Source organism: Trichomycterus rosablanca, chromosome 5, assembly GCF_030014385.1.
Source record: "Trichomycterus rosablanca isolate fTriRos1 chromosome 5, fTriRos1.hap1, whole genome shotgun sequence".
NCBI lineage: Eukaryota > Metazoa > Chordata > Actinopteri > Siluriformes > Trichomycteridae > Trichomycterus > Trichomycterus rosablanca.
Window position 1 is genome coordinate 48,416,090 of NC_085992.1, and position 20,723 is coordinate 48,436,812.

Sequence of the window (20,723 nt, forward strand, 5' to 3'; positions counted from 1 at the left end):
TTTGTAATTTTTATACCCATTAATTAAATAATTAGGAGGGGTGTTCATAAAATTTCTGGCCATACAGATAGTGTACAGTTGTAGCCTAGCGGTTAAGATACTGGACTAGTAATCCAAACTTCCAGGTTGTCACTGTTGGGCCCTTGAGCAAGGCCCTTAACCTTCAATTGCTTAGACAATTCACTGTCACAGTACTGTAAGTCGCTTTGGATAAATGTGTCTGCTAAATGCTGAAAATGTAAATGTACACGAGTGCCAGTTACACTTACCTACGCACTGGTATTTTGCATTGATGTACTGCAGGTCGAAGCCGTCGTGGCACTTGCAGATGTAACTCCCGAACGTGTTGACGCACTTGCGGAAACGCGGGCAAACGCCTTGTCCTGTCACACACTCATCCACGTCTGAAACACAAGAAATCCAGTGAATAATCCTGTTCCACTCGTGTATTCCCTGCTAAACTTTTAAATGATTTATTATTCTGAGAATGGAGGAACTGGGAGAAAAAAAAACTTTTCAGAGTTTCTTCATCCAGAGAAATAAAGTTAAAGCTGAATTCACTCAAACTCTCTGTGTGCAGAGTGAACAAAATATAAAATCCAGCTTTACATTTCAGAAGCCTTGTTAATGTGTTGAAGCCTTTACACTGCACATCCCAGACGTGTTCCAGATGTGTCCCAGATGCTGAGCTGCCTCTAGAGCAGAGGTGTCAATCACAGACTGGACTGAATAATAAAGAACTCCAATTGCTTGTTGATTCGTTTCGCTAGTCATAAATCCTATTCATCCAAATTATTCTGCAGGCCACCCAAGGAGGATGGGGGTCCCTGCTGAGTCTGGTTCCTCTCAAGGTTTCTTCCTGTATTTTTAAGGGAGTTTTTCCTTGCCACTGTCGCCCTCGGCTTGCTTAACATAGATGTTTTGGTCTGTTGGTCCTGGATCCTGTAAAGTTGCTTTGAGACAATGTCTATTGTAAAAAGTGCTATATAAATAAATTTGACTTGACTTGACACAGAGAAGGCCAAAAATAAAATTAGGACTATGTCCCAGGACAGTTTCCCCTCAGGATTAATAAAGTTCATTCGTTCGTTCATTCCTTCCTTCCCTTCCTTGCTTTCCTTTCTTCCTTCACCTCCTTTCCTTCTCCTCCTTGTCTTCCTTCACCTCCTTTCCTTCCTTTCCTTCCTTTCCTTCCTTCTTTCCTTCCTTCCCCTCCTTTCCTACCTTCCTTTCCTTCCTTCCCCTCCTTGTCTTCCTTCCCTTCCTTTCCGTTCTTGCCTTCCTTCCCCCTCCTCTTTCCTTTCCTTCCTTCCTACCTTTCCTTCCTTGCCTTCCTTCCCTTGCTTTCATTTCCTTCCTTTATTCCCTTTTTTCCTTTCCTTCCTTTCCCTCCTCCCCCTCCTTGCCTTCCTTCTCTTCCTTTTCTTCCTTCATTCCCTTTCTTCCTTTCCTTCCTTCTTTTCCTTCCTTCCCCTCCTTGCCTTCTTTCCCTTCCTTTCTTTTCCTTCCTTCATTCCTTCTTCCCTTCCCCTCCTTTCCTTTCTTCCCCTCCTTGTCTTCCTTCCCTTCCTTCTTTCCTTCCTTCCCCTCCTTCCGTCCTTCCTTTCTTCCTTGATAAGGTGCAAAACTATTGATCAGCAACCACTTCATATTCATGATGGACAATAAAGCAAAAACAAAACAGACCGGGTCCTTTCTGTGTGGAGTTTGCATGTTCTCCCCGTGTCTGTGTGGGTTTCCTCCAGTCATCCGGTTTCCTCCCACAGTCAAAAGACATGCAGTCAATGTTAATTGGAGCTACTAAAGTCCTCCAAGGTATGAGTGTGTGTGTGTGTTTGCCTTGTGATAAACAGGTGACTTGTCCAGGGTGTTTCCTACCTTCCACCCAGTGAATTGTACCCACCGTGACCCTGAATAGCATAAAGCAGTGGTAAAACAGACAATGAATGAATGAATGTTGTCATCTCAGTGCCCATACTTTACAGTTGCAGTAGACTTACAACTCCAAATCAGAAAAAGTTGGGACAGTATAAAAAATACAAAAAAATAAAATAAAAATCCGGAGTTACATGAACAAATGACACTTAAAACGGCGTCAACTTCTCTGGGCTCGGAGGCATCTAGGATGGACCACCACACAGTGGAAACGTGTTTTGTGTTTGCAGGAAGAACGGGACAAAATAAAAGCTGAAACACTAAATCACTCGGTATCCTCGGTGCCAAAACGTCTTTTAAGTGGTGAAAAGGAACGGCAACATTACAAAGTGGTAAATGCTTTACTGTCCCAACTTTTTTGGAATGTGTTGCAAGCCTGAAATGCAGGAATGGATGTTTATTAATAAATGAAATGAAGTTGAGCAGATAAAACATAAAATATCTCAGGTTCATCCTGTCTGACATCAAATAAAAGTCAAAGTAAATGTAAGGAACACTGCGTTTTTATATTATTTGCATTTTCCATACTGTCCCAACTTTTTCTGATTTGGGGTTGTATTTATTTATTTATTTATTTATTATGACAGGACAGGTAGTTACTGGTTACACAAGATTCATCATTTCACAAACACAGTCATGGACACTTTTGTATCTCTAATTCACCTCACTTGCACATCATTGGACTGTGGGAGGAAACCGGAGCAACTGGAGGAAACCCACACGGACACGGGGAGAACATGCAAACTCCACACAGAAAGGACCCGGACCGCCCCACCTTGAAATCAAACCCAGGACCTTCTTGCTGTGAGGCGACAGTGCTACCCCCCGAGCCACCGTGCCGCCCAGCTGCAGTACATTTAAGCGTCTTTGAGTATCTTGAAAAGCGCTATATAAATAAAATGTATTATTATTATTATTATTATTACATGGATACTGTATATATGCTGAATTATTCCTATATAAACTGATCTAGAGAGAAAAATTGAATCCAAATGTATATGGACAGTCAGCATTCATCTGCGCTCTTCATCAGCATTCATCTTCAAGCTTTTTTGGAAGGAATTTATGCTGAATAAACACACAGCGGGGTTTCTCACAAACGGGCAAACGCGAGTGCTGACTCACAGCGTGTGTGAGAGAAAGAGGCGACACCGGCTCATCAATCATTCCAGCCCGTATCCAGCACTCGCTCCCAAATCTGGCTCGTTTGCACGCCTTTTGATTCAGTAATTACACAATTAGGATCATTTCCTTCACCTCCTCCTCCGCTTCTTCTTCTCCACCAAAAAAAAAAAAGAAACCCTATTTAGATCGATCGTTCAGTCACACCGGGAAGAAAAAACCCCATACGGGTCGACACTATCAGTCATTATTAAAATCTGCTGGAGAAAAATAGACCGGTGAAAATCGTAAATCAAAAGTCGTTCCATTCATGTTGTCATAATGCGGCTGTGAGGAACTAATCTGCGCACTTCATGACTAATGTATGAAGTCTGTCCGTGAGAGAAAGTCTGTAATGCTGCCATTTTTCATCACACTCTGAATATAACGACAGTTTTATCTGCTCCACGCATCTCATTTGTACCGCTGTACCTTAGATGTGTCTGGATTTATACACACAGTCGCAATGGGCGTCAAAAGTCAACGAATTGAGGTAAGTGTGTTATGAACGATAATGTGGGCAGATAAAGCTGGCAGATTTAAAAGGTACGTCAATACAGAGGTGTGAAAATGAATCGACCCTCTTTAGAACCTCCTTGTTTCTACACTCACTGTCCATTTTATCAGCTCCACTTACCATATAGAAGCACTTTGTAGTTCTACAATTACTGACTGTAGTCCATCTGTTTCTCTACATACCTTTTTAACCTGCTTTCACCCTGTTCTTCAATGGTCAGGACCCCCACAGGACCACCACAGAGCAGGTATTATTTAGGTGGTGGATCATTCTCAGCACTGCAGTGACACATGGTGGTGGTGTGTTAGTGTGTGTTGTGCTGGTATGAGTGGATCAGACACAGCAGCGCTGCTGGAGTTTTTAAACTCCTCACTGTCACTGCAGGACTGAGAATAGTCCACCAACCAAAAATATATCCAGCCAACAGCGACCTGTGTGTAGCGTCCTGTGACCACTGATGAAGGTCTAGAAGATGATCTACATCTACAAGGTGGACCAACTAGGTAGGAGTGTCTAATAGAGTGGACAGTGAGTGGACACGATATTTAAAAACTCCAGCAGCGCTGCTGTGTCTGATATAAAGTAAAGTGCGGCTTTTATTGTATTTTTATATTGATTTTTAAGTGTTAACACAGTCACTATCACGATACTGTCAAATAATCAAGGTTCAAGTTTGAGAACCGAGGTTCCGCTGTGTGAAAGCTAATCCTGCATCGACTGTATCAGAAGAAAATCATGCATCAGTCGTTTTATTTCGGGTATGGATTAGTTCAAATACTCCTGTACTAAACCCCGATATCTAACACACATCACTCCTGGTGTTGGTGAATTATGTTTTTTTAGTGGCCTGTAAAATTTGCTCTCCTAAAACGTTACGAGACTGGAACACCTGTGTTTCGCTAACAATGCTGACAGCTCCTCTGGAATTGATAGGCTTTTGTTTAAGCCTGTCAGTCTGAAGCCAAACCTCCACCCGCAGTATCGCCCCGGGGTCAACGAGTGGCCGAACCAACAGACACGAGAAGGGCTGGTCTGAAAGATTAAGCTCATCCCCAGCTGCTGAAGCATATATTTAAAACGTGACACAGGTTAACTGGTCCAATTTGTTCCACGTGATCATCGCCATGTGTAGAGACACGCCAGGAAGGGATGAGAACAACCCCGATACCTCTGCACCTGTAGGATGGCATTTATACGGTCATTAACGAATGCCAGGATGACATCTCCCAGCACTCGCGCTCTGTAATTAGAGAATCTGAGACGGAGAAAAGAAAACAGCTCATTGTCTGGTTGTCAAGAGCTGCTGGAGTGCCAATGAAAATTTGCATAGCTCTCTGTTATCTGAAATTCAAAACTCACAGTTTTAAACAAAGTGTTCCTGCTTTTTATCAACACGCTACAAATCAGATTTAAAGAGACGTAATGATGATGTGATTCAATATGGAAAGGTTTATAAAATTCATTCATTCATTGTCTGTTTTACCATTGTTTTATCATATTCAGGGTCGTTGTGGGTACAAATCACTGGGCGAAAGATAGGAAACACACACACACACACACACACACACACACACACACACACCTAGGGGCAATTTTAGTATCTCCAATTATCCTGACTGCATGTCTTGGACTGTGGGAGGAAACCGGAGCTTCCGGAGGAAACCCACTAAGACACAGAGAGAACATGTTAACTCCACACAGAAAGGACCCGGACCGCTCCACCTGGGAATCGAACCCTGGATCCTCTCACTGTTAGTTGAAAGTGCAACCCACCGTGCCATCCAGTTTTCAAAATGTATTTATTTTATTAGGATTTTAATTTCATGTTTGACCCTTTGGTTCCATTTATGACAGGGCAGGTAATTACAGGTTACCCATCTCAAGACAAAATTAGCCATGAGTCTGCCGTGTGGGAAAAGACCAGACTAAAAAAGGGGACGGGGTATTTGATGCTGTAAAAGGACCATGGTTAGTAGCCTGAGGCAAGTGGAAGAACATGGGGATCAGCATGTGACAATCCATGCATGAGACTGGCTTCACGCACAAATCCACTGAAGCACTGGCAGATAAGGTGGGTGGCACATATACCCTCCTTGGGTTAAAGTGGGAGAAAATTGGAGAAAATACTTAAATAAAATACAGTAAAAAACCTTAGGAGGAACCAACAGGGAGCTCCATTCTCCCTATACGAACATGATGACCTTAATCAGATTAAGATAATAAAGCAGGGTTAAGGTGCTTAGGTCTACAAAGACAATTGGCTATGTATGAGGGGGCGTGATGGCCAAAAAACTGTGATGGATTGACACCCAGTCCAGGGTATTTCTGACTTGCACCCCTGCTACGACCTGACGAGGATAAATCATAATCAAGACAGACAGGTAACTAAAGAACAATCCAGGTATAATAAGCAGAAGTGCATTTGTGTCCACATTTTTATGCATATATTCATGAGTGAGTCTAAGTGAGTCTAAATCATATTGTAGAAACACTGGGCATCACGTGGCACCAATGTTTCCAGTTGCAGCACTATAGCACCCTCAAGATTTTAATACATTATGTAACTTTATTCTCATTTTTTATTAATTCTTATGAAAATCTATACAGGCTTATACAGGTGTTATAATTAAGGCTCTACCTAATTTACAGCCCTGAAATTCGTGTCACGGACCGTGAAATAAGCCGTTTCCCATGTAATATACAATTTGCTATAAAAGTCCAAATTTAAGGTTTGTGTTTAGCAATTTAACATTTTTTATTTGTGTAGCGTATGAAACATGAGGCGCAATATGAGGCGTCCTAGCAATAATACGGTAGTTACGTTAGTAAAACAGACGTTTCTGTGCTGTAGTGTGCTGACAATGTTTGATGTGTGTTTACGTATTGAGCTTTTTGTCACTTTGGGGATTTAATAGTCAAAGGAAAAGTGTGCTTCTCCACACACGTGATCATCTCTGTGTGCTGCGATACTCTGCTTATATACAGTTTATTTCTTACTTTATAAACTCAGCAAACTCTAAAGACGCTTGGTTACATTAACAATCGGTTAGACAAAATGTTCAAGATGTCAAAGTGTAAAGCAGCTAAAAACACAAAACTGAGTTTGACGGGGGACAAGAATATTTTTTTGTCAAAAAACATGGACAAGAATATTCGTCTTTGAGAGAGAGAGCTATTAAGGTAGCTGTGCTGTGTATTGTAACTTCCATTGATTCCATTGATGCCTATAATTCAATTTATGAGTGTTATTTAATGACTGCAGTGAAATGTGCATCTTTTGTTTAAAAATCAGTAATTTTTGAAAAACGAAGTCCATGAAACTAAGCACATTTTTCTGTGAATTTAGTAGGACCCTAGTTATAAGGTACAGCGTAGTCTTTATAACCTGTTCTGAATCAGAATCAGCTTTATTCGCCAGGTATGTTTGCACACACAAGGAATTTGTTTCCGACTGGTTGGTAGCTCTCTACAACATACAAACAATACAATATACAGACAAAACAATATGCAGACTGCGTACATGTTTTTCTAGGCAAATTTTTGCATTAGTACAGTGTGCAGTGCAGTGTGGAATGTAAACAACAGGTCATTTCTAGTTATTAATAATAAGGGCAGTTGTATCCTAGTGGTTAAGGTACTGGACTAGTAATCACAAGGTTGCTGGTTCAAGCCACACCACTGCCAGGTTGTTACTGTTGGGCCCTTGAGCAAGGCCCTTAACCCTCAATTGCTTAGACAGCATACTGACAAAGTACTTTGGATAAAAGCACCTGCCAGAGGAAAGATTCATGTGTGTTAGCGTGTGTCTCTCAAAAGTCGTACCTACGCATGTCCGACCATCTGGGGCGAGCTGCAGACCGGGCGATGGGCACTGACAGCGGACTTCTCCTTTCATCACCTCACAGCCGTACTGGCAGTTCGCCATGGCACACGTCCTGCCGTCTGGGACACACAAAAATACGAGATGAGCGAGAGAAAAGAACCGATGATGCTTAACACGAGATGCAGAATACAAACTATTGATCACTGTCGTCATGGAAACTAATCAGGGAGATTAAAGATTTGAAAGTAATCCTGTAACGATGTTTTATTATTTACTCCTTGTTCGTTCATGTCTTTGGACGGACTGGTGACTCTGTATTAATCACTTAAAGTCTGGGTTTGATCCACGCAGCTCATCACCGAGTGTGTTTACACCAGCGCTCATGCAAGAAATGAGATCATGACAGTGACTCAATTACTGAAGGGAAATCCAGGTGTCTTATTCCGAATACCCAATCTAGCGATCAGATTACGATACACGAAATTATGCTGCTCATGTGATCATTGAAATAAACAGTTTATTGCTCGAGCCTGAGTATAATTACATTATTAGTATGCATGTAAACACACTTATTGCCTCTATGCAGAGCTTAAAGTGGGCCACAGTACTGGCACTTTTATTCTTTGGTGGACCATAATATTTTGCACACTGTCACTTCACAAGCTTCCTAATAATCGTTCACAACACTCACCTCAAGTCTAGTGCAGGACAACTAATGTTAGGTCAGAATGTAACACAATACAAGATCACACCAACATGTAAATAATACGAGTACCGGCACTTTCCCCCCTTTAATCACTGCCTCTGTGTGAGTTAAACAGAGAAACAAAAAAAAACACCTATTTGTTCTCTAAACCAGGGGTTTAGAACCTTTTTGGATATGTGGCCCCCTTCGTGTGCCGACCTCGAACTTGCGGCCCCCCAACACAACCAACCCCCCTCCATACCCCCCCATCAACCCTCACACAGAAACCATTGCTAAAAATAATATAATTAACGTTGTGCACATCATACATACGAAGCAAATTTGCTGATTGAAATATTTACTTCAAAAAGATAATACAGCCCGATCTTAAGTGCGATGGCTGAGCCTATTCTGCGAGCACATTAGGCAAGGCAAGTTTATTTGTATAGCACCTTTCATACACACTGGCAATTCAAAGTGCTTTACATAATGAGACAAAATTAATTAAAAGCATTAAAACATTCCTGAGATCTAGAACCTCAGAAAGACTTCTTGCAAACATTTAGTTACAATTAAGAGAACATGAAATTCAAACAAGAGAGATAAAAAATTAAGAACATGAAAAACTAAAAGAAAATATAGTAAAATATACCCTACAATTTAGAGAATATGAAATTAAAACAAGAGAGATACACGTTATTATAAAGGATTAATTATACATATTAATGGGGAAATTACAATACTGAATACTAAGACTATCACACAGACTGACAGCAGACAAAGTAACTTATACTACCGGTCATCACCAATAGTACAGTGTTCCAGTTCTACTGCCACACAATGACGCTCATATAGCGATTTCGTACGTGGTGATATCTCTGTCTTACATAGACAGGCGTCCCAGACGTCATTACTGTTAATCCTTATTAAAGCTCATTACAGAAATCCATGGCTCAATTTCAGTTACAGTCGTAAATCGTAAGCGGTTCTTGTTTTTGATGTACATACTGTAGATGAGAGCAGAAAACGTTACTTCACAGAGCCAAGTAGAGGCAAACGTACATCAATTTCTAAGTTTGCTAGTTTTGGATACTCTGCTTTGACTGACAGAAACTCAGGTGAGATAACTTTTAGCTCCACGGGCAGAACGAGTCTTGGCTAGCGCTCTGTGGTAATGGCCAGTTTAATTAAGTGTCCCACCTGTAAAGAAAGCGAGTCACACAAAATGTTCTGTATTAGCTGGTGTTTATTCAAAACCGCAGCATTCATTAATAACAGTAAAACGGAGAGCTAACTGAGGAGAGAAACTCAGAACGTGCACAAGCTTCGCTTATTTGAATCGACTCCTGAATCACTTACAGCGAGATTGTGAACAGAGCATCTCCCACTATACACCTCTCTTAACGACACACACCCATGTCCTATAACAGCCATTATTGCTTTATCTTCACTGTTAGCCCAATTTTTAAGTTTTGCCAGCCAGTGGTCATTTTTTCAGACTGAACTGGATAACATTAAATGTGCGAGTGGGCGTAGTCAGCGAGACTAATCGAATATGTCTCCTGAGGGTGCAAAATGTATTGCTTTAGTTTTAGAAGTAAAAAAAATCTCACGCCCCCCTGGACAAGTAGTCGTGCCTCCCAGGTTAAAAACCCCTGCTCTAAACTGGGAAAGAAACTCTGAAGGATGTTTGTAGTAAACCTTTGCTGTATTGTTAGCATTAGCCTCACAGCTCTAGTTCGCTAGAGAAGTAAAATTCCCACACAAACACATTTTGATTACAGAAATAAAAATAAACATATTATTATAGTCAAACTATTCATCCCAGACAAACAGAGGGTTTAATTTAATGTTGTTCAAATTTGATTTCAGGCTTATAGGATTACAGTTCTAAATAAAATCCTTTTTTTAATCATAATGTTTTCAGAGCAGCTAATCTCTAATGCTCACGTGTTCTGCTAAGCTTTAAAGGAGCTGCTACGTCTATACAAGTCTAAGAGAGGAAATAAATCCAGGGTTTGATTTTTTAAGTTGCTCTGATCTGTGTTGTAATTATTTTTAATAATCATGCTAACATGTGTTTTAAACACAGAATCAAAACCATTTCTATCTATCACATATTTGTATATTTTATCAAGCAGCATTAGCATTAAAGGGCAACATGGTGGCTCGGTAGGTAGCACTGTCGCCTCACAGCAAGAAGGTCCTGGGTTCGATCCCCAGGCAAGCGGTCCGGGTCCTTTCTTGCTGAGTTTGCATGTTCTCCCCGTGTCTACGTGGGTTTCCTCTGGGAGCTCCGGTTTCCTCCCACAGTCCAAAAACATGCAGTCAGGTTAATTGTAGACACTGAACTGCCCTATAGGTGAATGGGTGTGTGTATGTGTGTGTATGTGTGTGTGTGTGTGTGTGTGTATGTGTGTGTGTGGTCGCCCCGTCCAGGGTGTTACTGTGTGCCTTGCGCCCATTGAAAAGCTGGGATAGGCTCCAGCACCCCCCCATGACCCTAATCGGATAAAGCGGTTAAGAAAGTGAGTGAGTGAGTATTAGCATTAATGTGGACATAATATCTACAGTCTATGAAATCTATGAAATATTTAATAAAAAAATGACATGCTTTATGGCAACAGTTTATAAGGAACCTGATTCAACACACGATGTGCAATACTTTAACCGTTCTACTTCATTACTGTGCAACAGCTTTAAAAACTGTGCAATATTTGTCATTGTGCACTTTTGTAACCTTTACATATACTGTATATATATATACATTTTATGTATATTTCTATTTTTATATATGTATACATATTTTTTATATGTAGGGCTGGGCAGTATATCGCGAATATGGATATATTCTATATTACTTGTTGATATCACGATGTTAAAAATGACCATATTCGATATATCGAGTATGTCTAGGATACACAGGTTACCTTTTGAGAACATTTAATACAGAGCACAAGCACTGCGCATAATGCTTTCCTTCGCGCATGAGCGGCTGGGCGCGTGCATGCACACATGCAAACTGAATCACTTAGTAACGAGTCAGAAACGACTCTTTTCAAACGAATTATTCATTGGAATCGAATCAGGGAGCTGTGCTCTTATGGTAAAGATTCATTCGTTTTGCTCACTCTATATTAACAAACTAATGAATCGGTTCATTTGTGAAAGAGATTCAGTCGTGGTTTATGGCTTGATAAACAGCTGTATAAACCAATCAGAGCTTCCGTATTCAGATTTTGGGCAGAATTTCAATCTCTCTCTTGATTGGCTGTAAAGGCATAAGTGACAGTATAGTGAACGAATGACCAGTTTTAGCATTTTACCTTACAGGAGGATAAACACAGTTGGAAATGGATTTATATATTCTGGAAATATTCTGGAAACATATAAGGTGGCCTTCAAGAAGAAAAACAAGGTGATTATACCTCTAAATGGAACAGGTAAGCAGCGGTTATGATTTTATGCTGCTGTGTGGTTGGTCTGGGTCGCAGTGCTGCTGTTTAAAGTGAGCTTTCATTTTGCAGTGATAGAAAAGCATCATCAAATATGATACTTTTTCGGGATTTTTTTGATGCTCATTTATTTGAAGTAAAACACAGCATAAATGTGAGATTCTGCTGGTTTGTTTGATATAAATGTTGTCAATATTAATACTTATACAGCCCGTAATAATACAAAATATAAACACTGTAATTCTGTCAGAATTTATCGAAACTACAATGTTTTGTGTTTTTAAGATAACTTGTAAACCAAATAAGCTAAAATACGAGCAGTGGTCTGCCACTGTACTTTAAGTTTACATTATATTGTATCGTATATCGCCACTTTATCAAGTTTTTTAGTCATATCGCACAGCCCTAGCTGTAACATTGTAAATTCTCCCCGTTGGATAATAAAAGGATTTCTTATCTTATGTTAATTATTGAGCGAAGGTGTTTTGGCCACATTCATATAATAATAATAGTAATCTGGGGCCAGTGGAACGCCTTTATTTGAAATATTTAAGATAAAATTCCTTTACTGATCCTCGTGGGGGAAGTTTGAGTGTTACAGCAGCTCCAGCACACAGTAAATACAGATAAAGACAAAGTAAATAAAATAGGTTATAAATAGAATAAAAGTATAGATGACATAAGGGTGATTATTGTTCCAAAGTAGTAGGATAAACTCTGTATAGAACAAGCAACAGGATTGTAGTGTACAGGACAATATGGTAATGATAAACAGTTTTTATACATAAACTGATCAGCCATAACATTAAAACCACCTCCTTGTTTTTACACTCACTGTCTGTAATTACTGACTGTAGTCCATCTGTTTCTCTGCATGCTTTGTTAGCCCTCTTTCATGCTGTTCTTCAATGGTCAGGACCGCCACAGGACCACCACATAGCAGGTATTATTTGGATGGTGGATCATTCTCAGCACTGCAGTGACACTGTCATGGTGGTGGTGTGTTAGTGTGTGTTGTGCTGACATGAGTGGATCAGACACAGCAGCGCTGCTGGAGTTTGTAAACACCTCATTGTCACTGCTGGACTTAGAATAGTCCACCAATCAAAAATATCCAGCCAACAGCGCCCCGTGGGCAGCGTCCTGTGACCACTGATGAAGGTCTAGAAGATGACCGACTCAAACAGCAGCAATAGATGAGCGATCGTCTCTGACTTTACATCTACAAGGTGGACCGACTAGGTAGGAGCGTCTAATAGAGTGGACAGTGAGTGGACACGGTATTTAAAAACTCTAGCAGCGCTGCTGTGTCTGATCCACTCATACCAGCACAACACACACTAACACACCACCACCATGTCAGTGTCACTGTAGTGCTGAGAATGATCCACCATCTAAATAATACCTGCTCTGTGGTGGTCCTGTGGGGGTCCTGACCATTGAAGAACAGGGTTAAAGCAGGTTAAAAAAGTATGTAGAGAAACAGACGGACTACAGTCAGTAATTGTAGAACTACAAAGTGCTTCTATATGGTAAGTGGAGCTGATAAAATGGACAGTGGTTTTAATGTTATGGCTGATCAGTGTATGTACGCATATAGATATACACGTGTACAGTAGAATGAATTTTTTCCTGTATATACCAGCTTGTTTGAAAGCTGGGGTCAGAGAGCAGGGTCAGCCATTGTACAGCGCCCCTAGGACCGAGAGTATTAGGGGCCTTGCTTAAGGGCCCAGTAGTGGCTGAACGGCAGAGCCGGGATTCATACCAAAATTTTCCAGTTGGTAGCCCACAGCTCTACCCACTAGGCTACCACTGTTTATTGCTAAGATGTGAATAAAATTTTATGATAAAAAATAAATGATAAGTGCACAAAGTGAGGTCCATAAACACGCTGGTCATGTGGCAGCAGCCCAATGCATATAAAGCACACACACACACACACACACACACACAAAAAGCTGTAAAAGATACACATCACCTAGAGAGTAAAACAAATTGATATTCTTCAGTAAGAGTGTTGTGATACTCTAGAATCCCACTCTACTCATCATGAGCCTTCAGTTCTCGTTTTATCTCATGAGCTTTTACATAAGAGGTAATCTGACTGAATAACGACCGACGCTTCCTCAGAGCTGAAGGCAATCCCAGCATTCAATGCGGCACAACTTTTCTCACAAAAAATTACAAACACAACGGTTGAATGCGGAGCAACTAACGGAGTTCATTTCAAATGTAAATAAATTCTCATTGATGTTTAATTTGTATAAAGGAAGAATTACACAAGTGTCGTTTATTTATAAATTCAGGCTCGTCAGGGACAGTTTAACCGTTTTTGGTACAGGGAGGGAGACGTTAGCTGGCGTGCTAGTGAGTTGTGCCACCTCTGCCTTTTGGTTTAAATGGCCTGAGGCTAACTGTGTTAGCTTAGTAAGCTAAAACTGTGGTGACGTAATCACCATAATCGCTATCTAAGTAGTGCGTCTAAATAATCTGCCTTATAAATTTGATGTCTTATTAGAATCCTCTCTAGTGAGGCAGCTGATCAGGTAGGCATTAGGCAGCAAGGCAGCTCACTAGGTTTTCAGACAGACCCTGTAAGTCTGAGTTCTGTAGGGTGAGATCTGGGTTCGAATTGGAGTGCTGGGTTTCTGCCACTGAGATGTTAGCTCCACAACTGGCTGTGGTGACTCTCTGTGAGCTATAAATCTGCGTGAAGATAGGGAACCCAGAACAAACCCGGAACCGGCAATACACAAGTGGCACCCCAAAAACACCAAATGGCGCTGTCCGTACATAACATGGATTCATGAGCGGGGTCTGTTCTATAAATAGGACGTCACACCACCTCTGGGGCAAGCCGCTCTCCTGGGCAATTCCATTGTGAGGACCAAATAAGCCACAACACCAAGTGAGTTCCCAGAAAGAGATAGGTACCATACAGAAACAAGGCTGGTTTGCCAACCAAGGAGCTGGCAAGGGTGGGAGGGATAGCACAGAACTGAGAACTTATTACATCATAGGCCGCACCAGCCGTCTGTGATAACTCAATTCTTGGAAAAGGAACGATAGGGAACCCAGAACTATTCGGGACTGTCAATGTATGTGCAACACCCCAACCCCACCAAATGGCGGGGTCTGCTCCAGAAATAGGACATCAAATCACTCTTCTGGGTGATTCCATTGTGAGGACCAAATAAGCCGCAAAATCAGTTGAGTTCCCAGAAAGAGATAAGTACCAGACTGGAGCAAGCCTGGTATCACTCCTTTAGAGACAAAGCAGGTTTGCCAACCAAGGAGCTGGCAAGGGTAAGAGGGAGAGACTGTGATATATAGACAACCTCCAACCTGAGGCAAATAAACACTTATCAGACACAGCTGACTGTAAGTTCAGAGAAACTGACAATCATCTGTGCCTCCGTGCCCCCTCTGCTGGCCAAAATGGCACCCAAGGACACAACTCTTAATGTGGCTCACTGCCAAACTACTTCAGCAGCTGCCACGTTCCACAAAACACTCTAATTCTGCCTGTAAAACAGTAATAAAAGAGTCTGATAAAGCTGACGTGAGTAAGCGGCAGTGGCATCGGCATCTTTAACACCCACTTCAAAGCCTGTGCGTGACACTTTGATGATCGTGATGATACGAGCATATTTGCAGTGGCGTGGACGATCTGTAATAAAGAGAAATCTCGAACCTTTGAGTCGGCGGTTAGTTCGGGGCAAGCACAGGCACGGCCCTCTCATGCAGGAGCAGAATAGCTCAGGGCAGCTACGAGGATCCAGATTTACAGACAGGGTTGAAGTTCATGTCTCTCCCTCTCTCTCTCTCTCTCTCTGTTATTTTCCATTTGAGTCATTCTGAAGCTCTCCGCAGGGGCCAGAGGAGCCCAGAGCTGAGAGGAAGGTGATGGCTGGGAATGATGATGGAGGAAAAAAAAGCTCTAGATGGTAGAATGTAATCACGAGGGTATATGATCAAGATTAAATGGAGAAATATCTTACACTGAATGGGAAGGAAGGAACATTTCAGTTTAAATTTTGAACTGTGTGCTGTGTAGACTTATGTAACTGGATTATAACGCAGTATTCTGTAAAACACACTGTCAGATGTTGTACGACAGAAAGCCTGAAGCTTTATTGACTAAGGACAGTGTCACATGTTCCAGGCTTGAAATGGAAACGCCCTAGAAACACTAAGTGGCGTAATCTCTGCCTGAAATACATTCATCCGGGGTTTGGTTTACCATTGTTTTATCCGATTCAGGGTTATGGTGGGTACGATTTACTGGGCTAAAGGCAGGAAACACCCTGGACAGGTCGCCAGTCCATCACAGGGCAAACACCCACACACACACAGTGCAATTTTGGTATCTCCATTTATCCTAACTTACACGTCTTTAGACTGTGGGAAGAAACCGGAGCCCCCAGAGCAGACAGAAACCCATGCAGACACAGGAAGAACATGCAAACTCCATGCAGGACCCAGACCGCTCTGCCTGGGATGTGAACCCAAGACCTTCTCGTTGTGCTGCAGCAGTGCTACCCACTGAGCCTAAAATATACACCAATATTTATATAATAAAATAAGGCAGGCAGGGAGGTAGTGGGAAGCAGTGGTTAAGGTACTGGACTAGTAATCAGAAGTTTGCTGGTTCAAGCCCCACCACCACCACCAGGTTGCCACTGTTGGGCCCTTGAGCAAGGCCCTTAACCCTCAATTGCTCAAAATCATGTTCAGTCATGACTGTAAGTCGCTTTGGATAAAAACATCTGGTAAATGCAGTAAATGTAAATGTAAAATAACCTTCGTTTAAAATTGCAGATGTTTAAATAATGTGGCTAAAACACTTATCTGTACTTTATATTTTAATCTCGTCACAGTGGGGTGTAGATTCATGAAGTGGAGGCAAGTTCAAACTAGACGAATTAAAAAAGGTGTAGACCAAAAGGGTCCGACACTCGAGCAAAGCCTGACAGCAGAGACACCACCAGGTCCTTTTCCATTCAGATTACAGAGCAACGATTCCTTGTTTTCATGGCTTGACGTAACTATACTACTGGTTTTTTAAAAATGGGTGGCACTGTGGCTTGGTGGGTAGCACTGTTGAAGGTCCTGGGTTTGATTCCTCGGCCGAGTGACCATGAGTCTTTTTGTGTGGAGTTTGCATGTTCTTCCCGTGTCTGTGTGGGTTTCCTCCGGAGTTCCGGTTTCCTCCCACAGTCCAAAGACATGCAGTCTACTACATGCAAGCTACTACAGTATAAGTGTGTATGTGTGTTTGTCCTGTGATGGACTGGCTACCTTTCACCCAGTGAGTAAGACCCACCATGACCAGGATAAAGCGGTGGTCAAACAGACAATTACATTTTCAGCATTTAGCAGACGCTTTTATCTGAAGTGACTTACAGTATACAGTCAAAGCAACTGAGTGTTAAGGGCCTGGCAGTGGTGGGGTTTGAACCAGCAACCTTCTAATTACTAGTCAAGCACCTTAACCACTAGGCTACAACTGCATACTTTGTTTTTTAAAGGTTTTTAATAGGACGAAGGTTTGAACTGCAGGAAGTCAGTTTATCAACTGCACTTTCTTACTTTAGAGCCATGTTTGCAAAATACATTTTTATTTTTTTCTTTCAGCTGCTTCCAGGGGTCGCCTTAACTGATCTGGTCCACATACCAGATCTCGTGTTTGATCGGCCAATACATGAATAAATATTTAATTACAATCATTAGAATCATTAGAATATTCTTAGAACTGGCTACAGTCCCGTCAACAAATATTGGCACCCCTGGAAAACATGAATAAAACAGTGTCATTTTTTTAAACTTTTTATTTAGAATATGATCAGAAAGTTTGCCTTTATTAGAGGTACCATGATTTAAAAATCTTTTAAATCATCTTCTCAAATCTACGTGTGGCACATTGGTTTGCACCGTCATTTAGTACTTTGTACAGCCTACATTTGCTAAGTGTACTTATTATTCTAAAAATAATAATATAAAAGGGTGAGTACTCAAGAATGTTTTACAGCCCATTTAATTCAGGTTTTTTTTTTGAAAGGGGGGCAATATTAATAACAGGAACTATGTATTTTCTAATTGGACTTTGGGCAAAGGATTAGATTTGGTAAGGTGAAGCAAGTTTAAACTGGACTTATAGCGGGTGGAGGTGTAACAGAGGTAATGTTTAACAGGGGTTTAATAGGGCAGTGGTAGCTTAGCGGTTAAGCCCCACATCTGCCAGGTTGCCACAGTTGAGCCCTTGAGCAAAGCCCTTAACCCACCTTTAGAGACAAAGCAGGTTTGCCAACCAAGGAGCTGTCAAGGGAGAGAGGGATAGAGCAGAACTGAGAACTGGTTGTCATAATATGATAGACAGGCTGCTCCAGCCCTCCGCGACAACTCAATTCTTGGAAAACCATGAAAGATATGGAACCCAGAACTATTCGGGACCGGCAATGTATGCGCAGCACCCCAACCCCACCAAATGGTGGGGTCTGCTCCAGAAATAGGACATCACACCACTTCTGGGGCAATCCACTCTTCTGGGCAGTTTCATTGTGAGGACCAAATAAGCCTCTAGGTATCCCCAGAAGGAGATAAGTACCATACTGGAGCCCTAAGCCCCACATCTGCCAGGTTGCCACAGTTGGGCCCATGAGCAAGGCTCTTAACCCTCAATTGCTTGCAATGTATAGAGTCTCAATTGTAAGTAGCTTTGGATAAAGGAATCTGCTAAATGCTGAAAATGTAAATGTATGGGCAAGCCGTAGCCTAGTGGTTAAGGTACTGGACTAGTAATCAGAAGGTCACTGGTTCAAGCCCCACTACTGCCAGGTTGCTGCTGTTGGGCCCTTGAGCAAGGCCCTTAACCCTCAGTTGCTCAGACTGTATACTGTATGAAAATGTAGATGTAATATTTCTACTTGAAAAGTATAAAAACAAGTGTAAAATGATGGAAATCAAATGTTGTGGCTTTTATAGACACTAGATCTCAACCCAGGTCCAACCCAGGTTCTAGACAGTGCCCTTCAACACCAAATTAAACACCATCCAAACACCATCCATCTGGGTAGGGGGTTTGCTGCAGGAGACTAAAATTAATGCCTGTTCTGTTGGCTTGTACTGACCCAAGACGTTTCCTGCCATTTTCCCTCTCAGCCATCTGTAGGTGGTGAAATCTTTGGCTAAATAGCCACCAATAATTCATTTATTCGAATTATATTTATGTTTTTTTATTACCCAGCGTATGAGTCTCACTTCACCACAAACAGCGCTGCCTCTTGTTGCTACTCTGCTAATTTATTCAAATGAATTCACTGGGGTGTTTGCATGCAAGCGGCGTCTGTATATAAACCGAAATCCGTGGTGCACACAAACAGCATCTGCTCATTAGCGTTCAGCCCGAGCGGCGTGCCGCGCCGTTCGCTTCCTCCACCCGGCGCAGCGGTGATGGGCGCATGCGGTAAAGAGCGGCGTCTGTGCGTGAAAAGTGAAAACGAAGTGTAATGCCAGCTGGATGGCCGAGGGCTAAACGAGCAAGTGTGCAGTGCAGCCAGACTCACTTCCGCAGGTCCCGTCAGGCTGAAGCATGTAGCCGTTAAGGCAGTAGCACTTGTAGCTGCCGTACGTGTTCATGCACCTGTGTTTACAGGGCCGAGGCTTCAGGCCACACTCGTTCAGATCTGCAGAGACAAAAAGAGACGGTTAGAGCAGCGATGTTTAAAGCCTGGGTGGGTCGCGAGCCAAACAAACGGGTCACAAAGAAAAATAATAAGAATTAAATGAACGATTTTTGGAAAACAACATCAGAAAGCTTGTTTTTATTAGAGGTACCATGTTTCTGACCAGACGACTGGGTTCTGACCAGACGACTGGGTTCTGACCATATGACTGGGTTCTGACCAGATCACTGGGTTCAGACCAGACGACTGGGTTCTGACCAGTTACGGAGTTCTGACTAGATGACTGGGTTATGACCAGTTACTGGGTTCTGATCAGATGACTGGGTTCTGACCAGACGACTGGGTTCTGACCATATGACTGGGTTCTGACCAGATCACTGGGTTCAGACCAGACGACTGGGTTCTGACCAGTTACGGAGTTCTGACTAGATGACTGGGTTATGACCAGTTACTGGGTTCTGATCAGATGACTGGGTTCTGACCAGTTACTGGGTTCTGATCAGATGACAGGGTTCTGATCAGATGACAGGGTTCTGATCAGATGACTGGGTTCTGACCGGACGACTGGTTTCTGACCAGGTACTGAGTTCTGATCAGATGACTGGGTTCTGATCAGATGACAGGGTTCTGATCAGACGAATGGGTTCTGACCAGACGACTGGGTTCTGACCATACGAATGGGTTCTGACCATACAACTGGTTTCTGACCAGACAACTGGGTTCTGACCAGACGGCTGGTTTCTGACCAGACAACTGGGTTTTGACCATACGACTGGTTTCTGACCAGACGACTGGGTTCTGACCAGACGAATGGCTTCTGACCAGACAACTGGGTACTGACCAGACGACTGGTTTCTGACCATACAACTGGGTTCTGACCAGTTACTGGGTTCTGACCATACGACTGGGTTCTGACCAGATGGCTGGGTTCTGACCATACCACTGGTTTCTGACCAGACAACTGGGTTCTGACCAGACGGCTGGTTTCTGACCAGACAACTGGGTTTTGACCATACGACTGGGTTCTGACCAGACGAATGGGTTCTGACCATACGACTGGTTTCTGACCATACCACTGGTTTCTGACCAGACAACTGGGTTCTGACCAGACGGCTGGTTACTGACCAGACAACTGGGTTTTGACCATACGACTGGGTTCTGACCAGACGAATGGCTTCTGACCAGACAACTGGGTACTGACCAGACGACTGGTTTCTGACCAGATGGCTGGGTTCTGACCAGACGACTAGGTTCTGACCAGACAACTGGGTTCTGACCAGACGACCAGGTTCTGACCAGACGACTATATACTATATAGAGTTTTATATTTACAACCACATGAAAAGTTTAATAAGTAGAAAAACAAAAGTAAAATGATAGAAATTTAATGTTTTGGCTTTTACAGACACTAGCAAATTTTAACAGGCACATAAAAACATAAAAAAAAAACCTTGTGGAG

General features: G+C 42.2%; 1 protein-coding gene across 1 annotated transcript in view; it reads right to left on the reverse strand.

Annotated features, from left to right (window-relative positions):
- npnta (nephronectin a) overlaps nt 1–20,723 on the reverse strand; it is a 122,314-nt gene that overhangs the window by 21,277 nt on the left and 80,314 nt on the right. The window contains exons 4-6 of the mRNA XM_062995300.1: nt 19,145–19,264; nt 7,436–7,555; nt 270–404 (exon numbers count right to left, since the gene is read on the reverse strand). Of these exons, the coding sequence (XP_062851370.1) occupies nt 270–404; nt 7,436–7,555; nt 19,145–19,264 (375 nt within the window). The remainder of the gene's footprint in view (nt 1–269; nt 405–7,435; nt 7,556–19,144; nt 19,265–20,723) is intronic.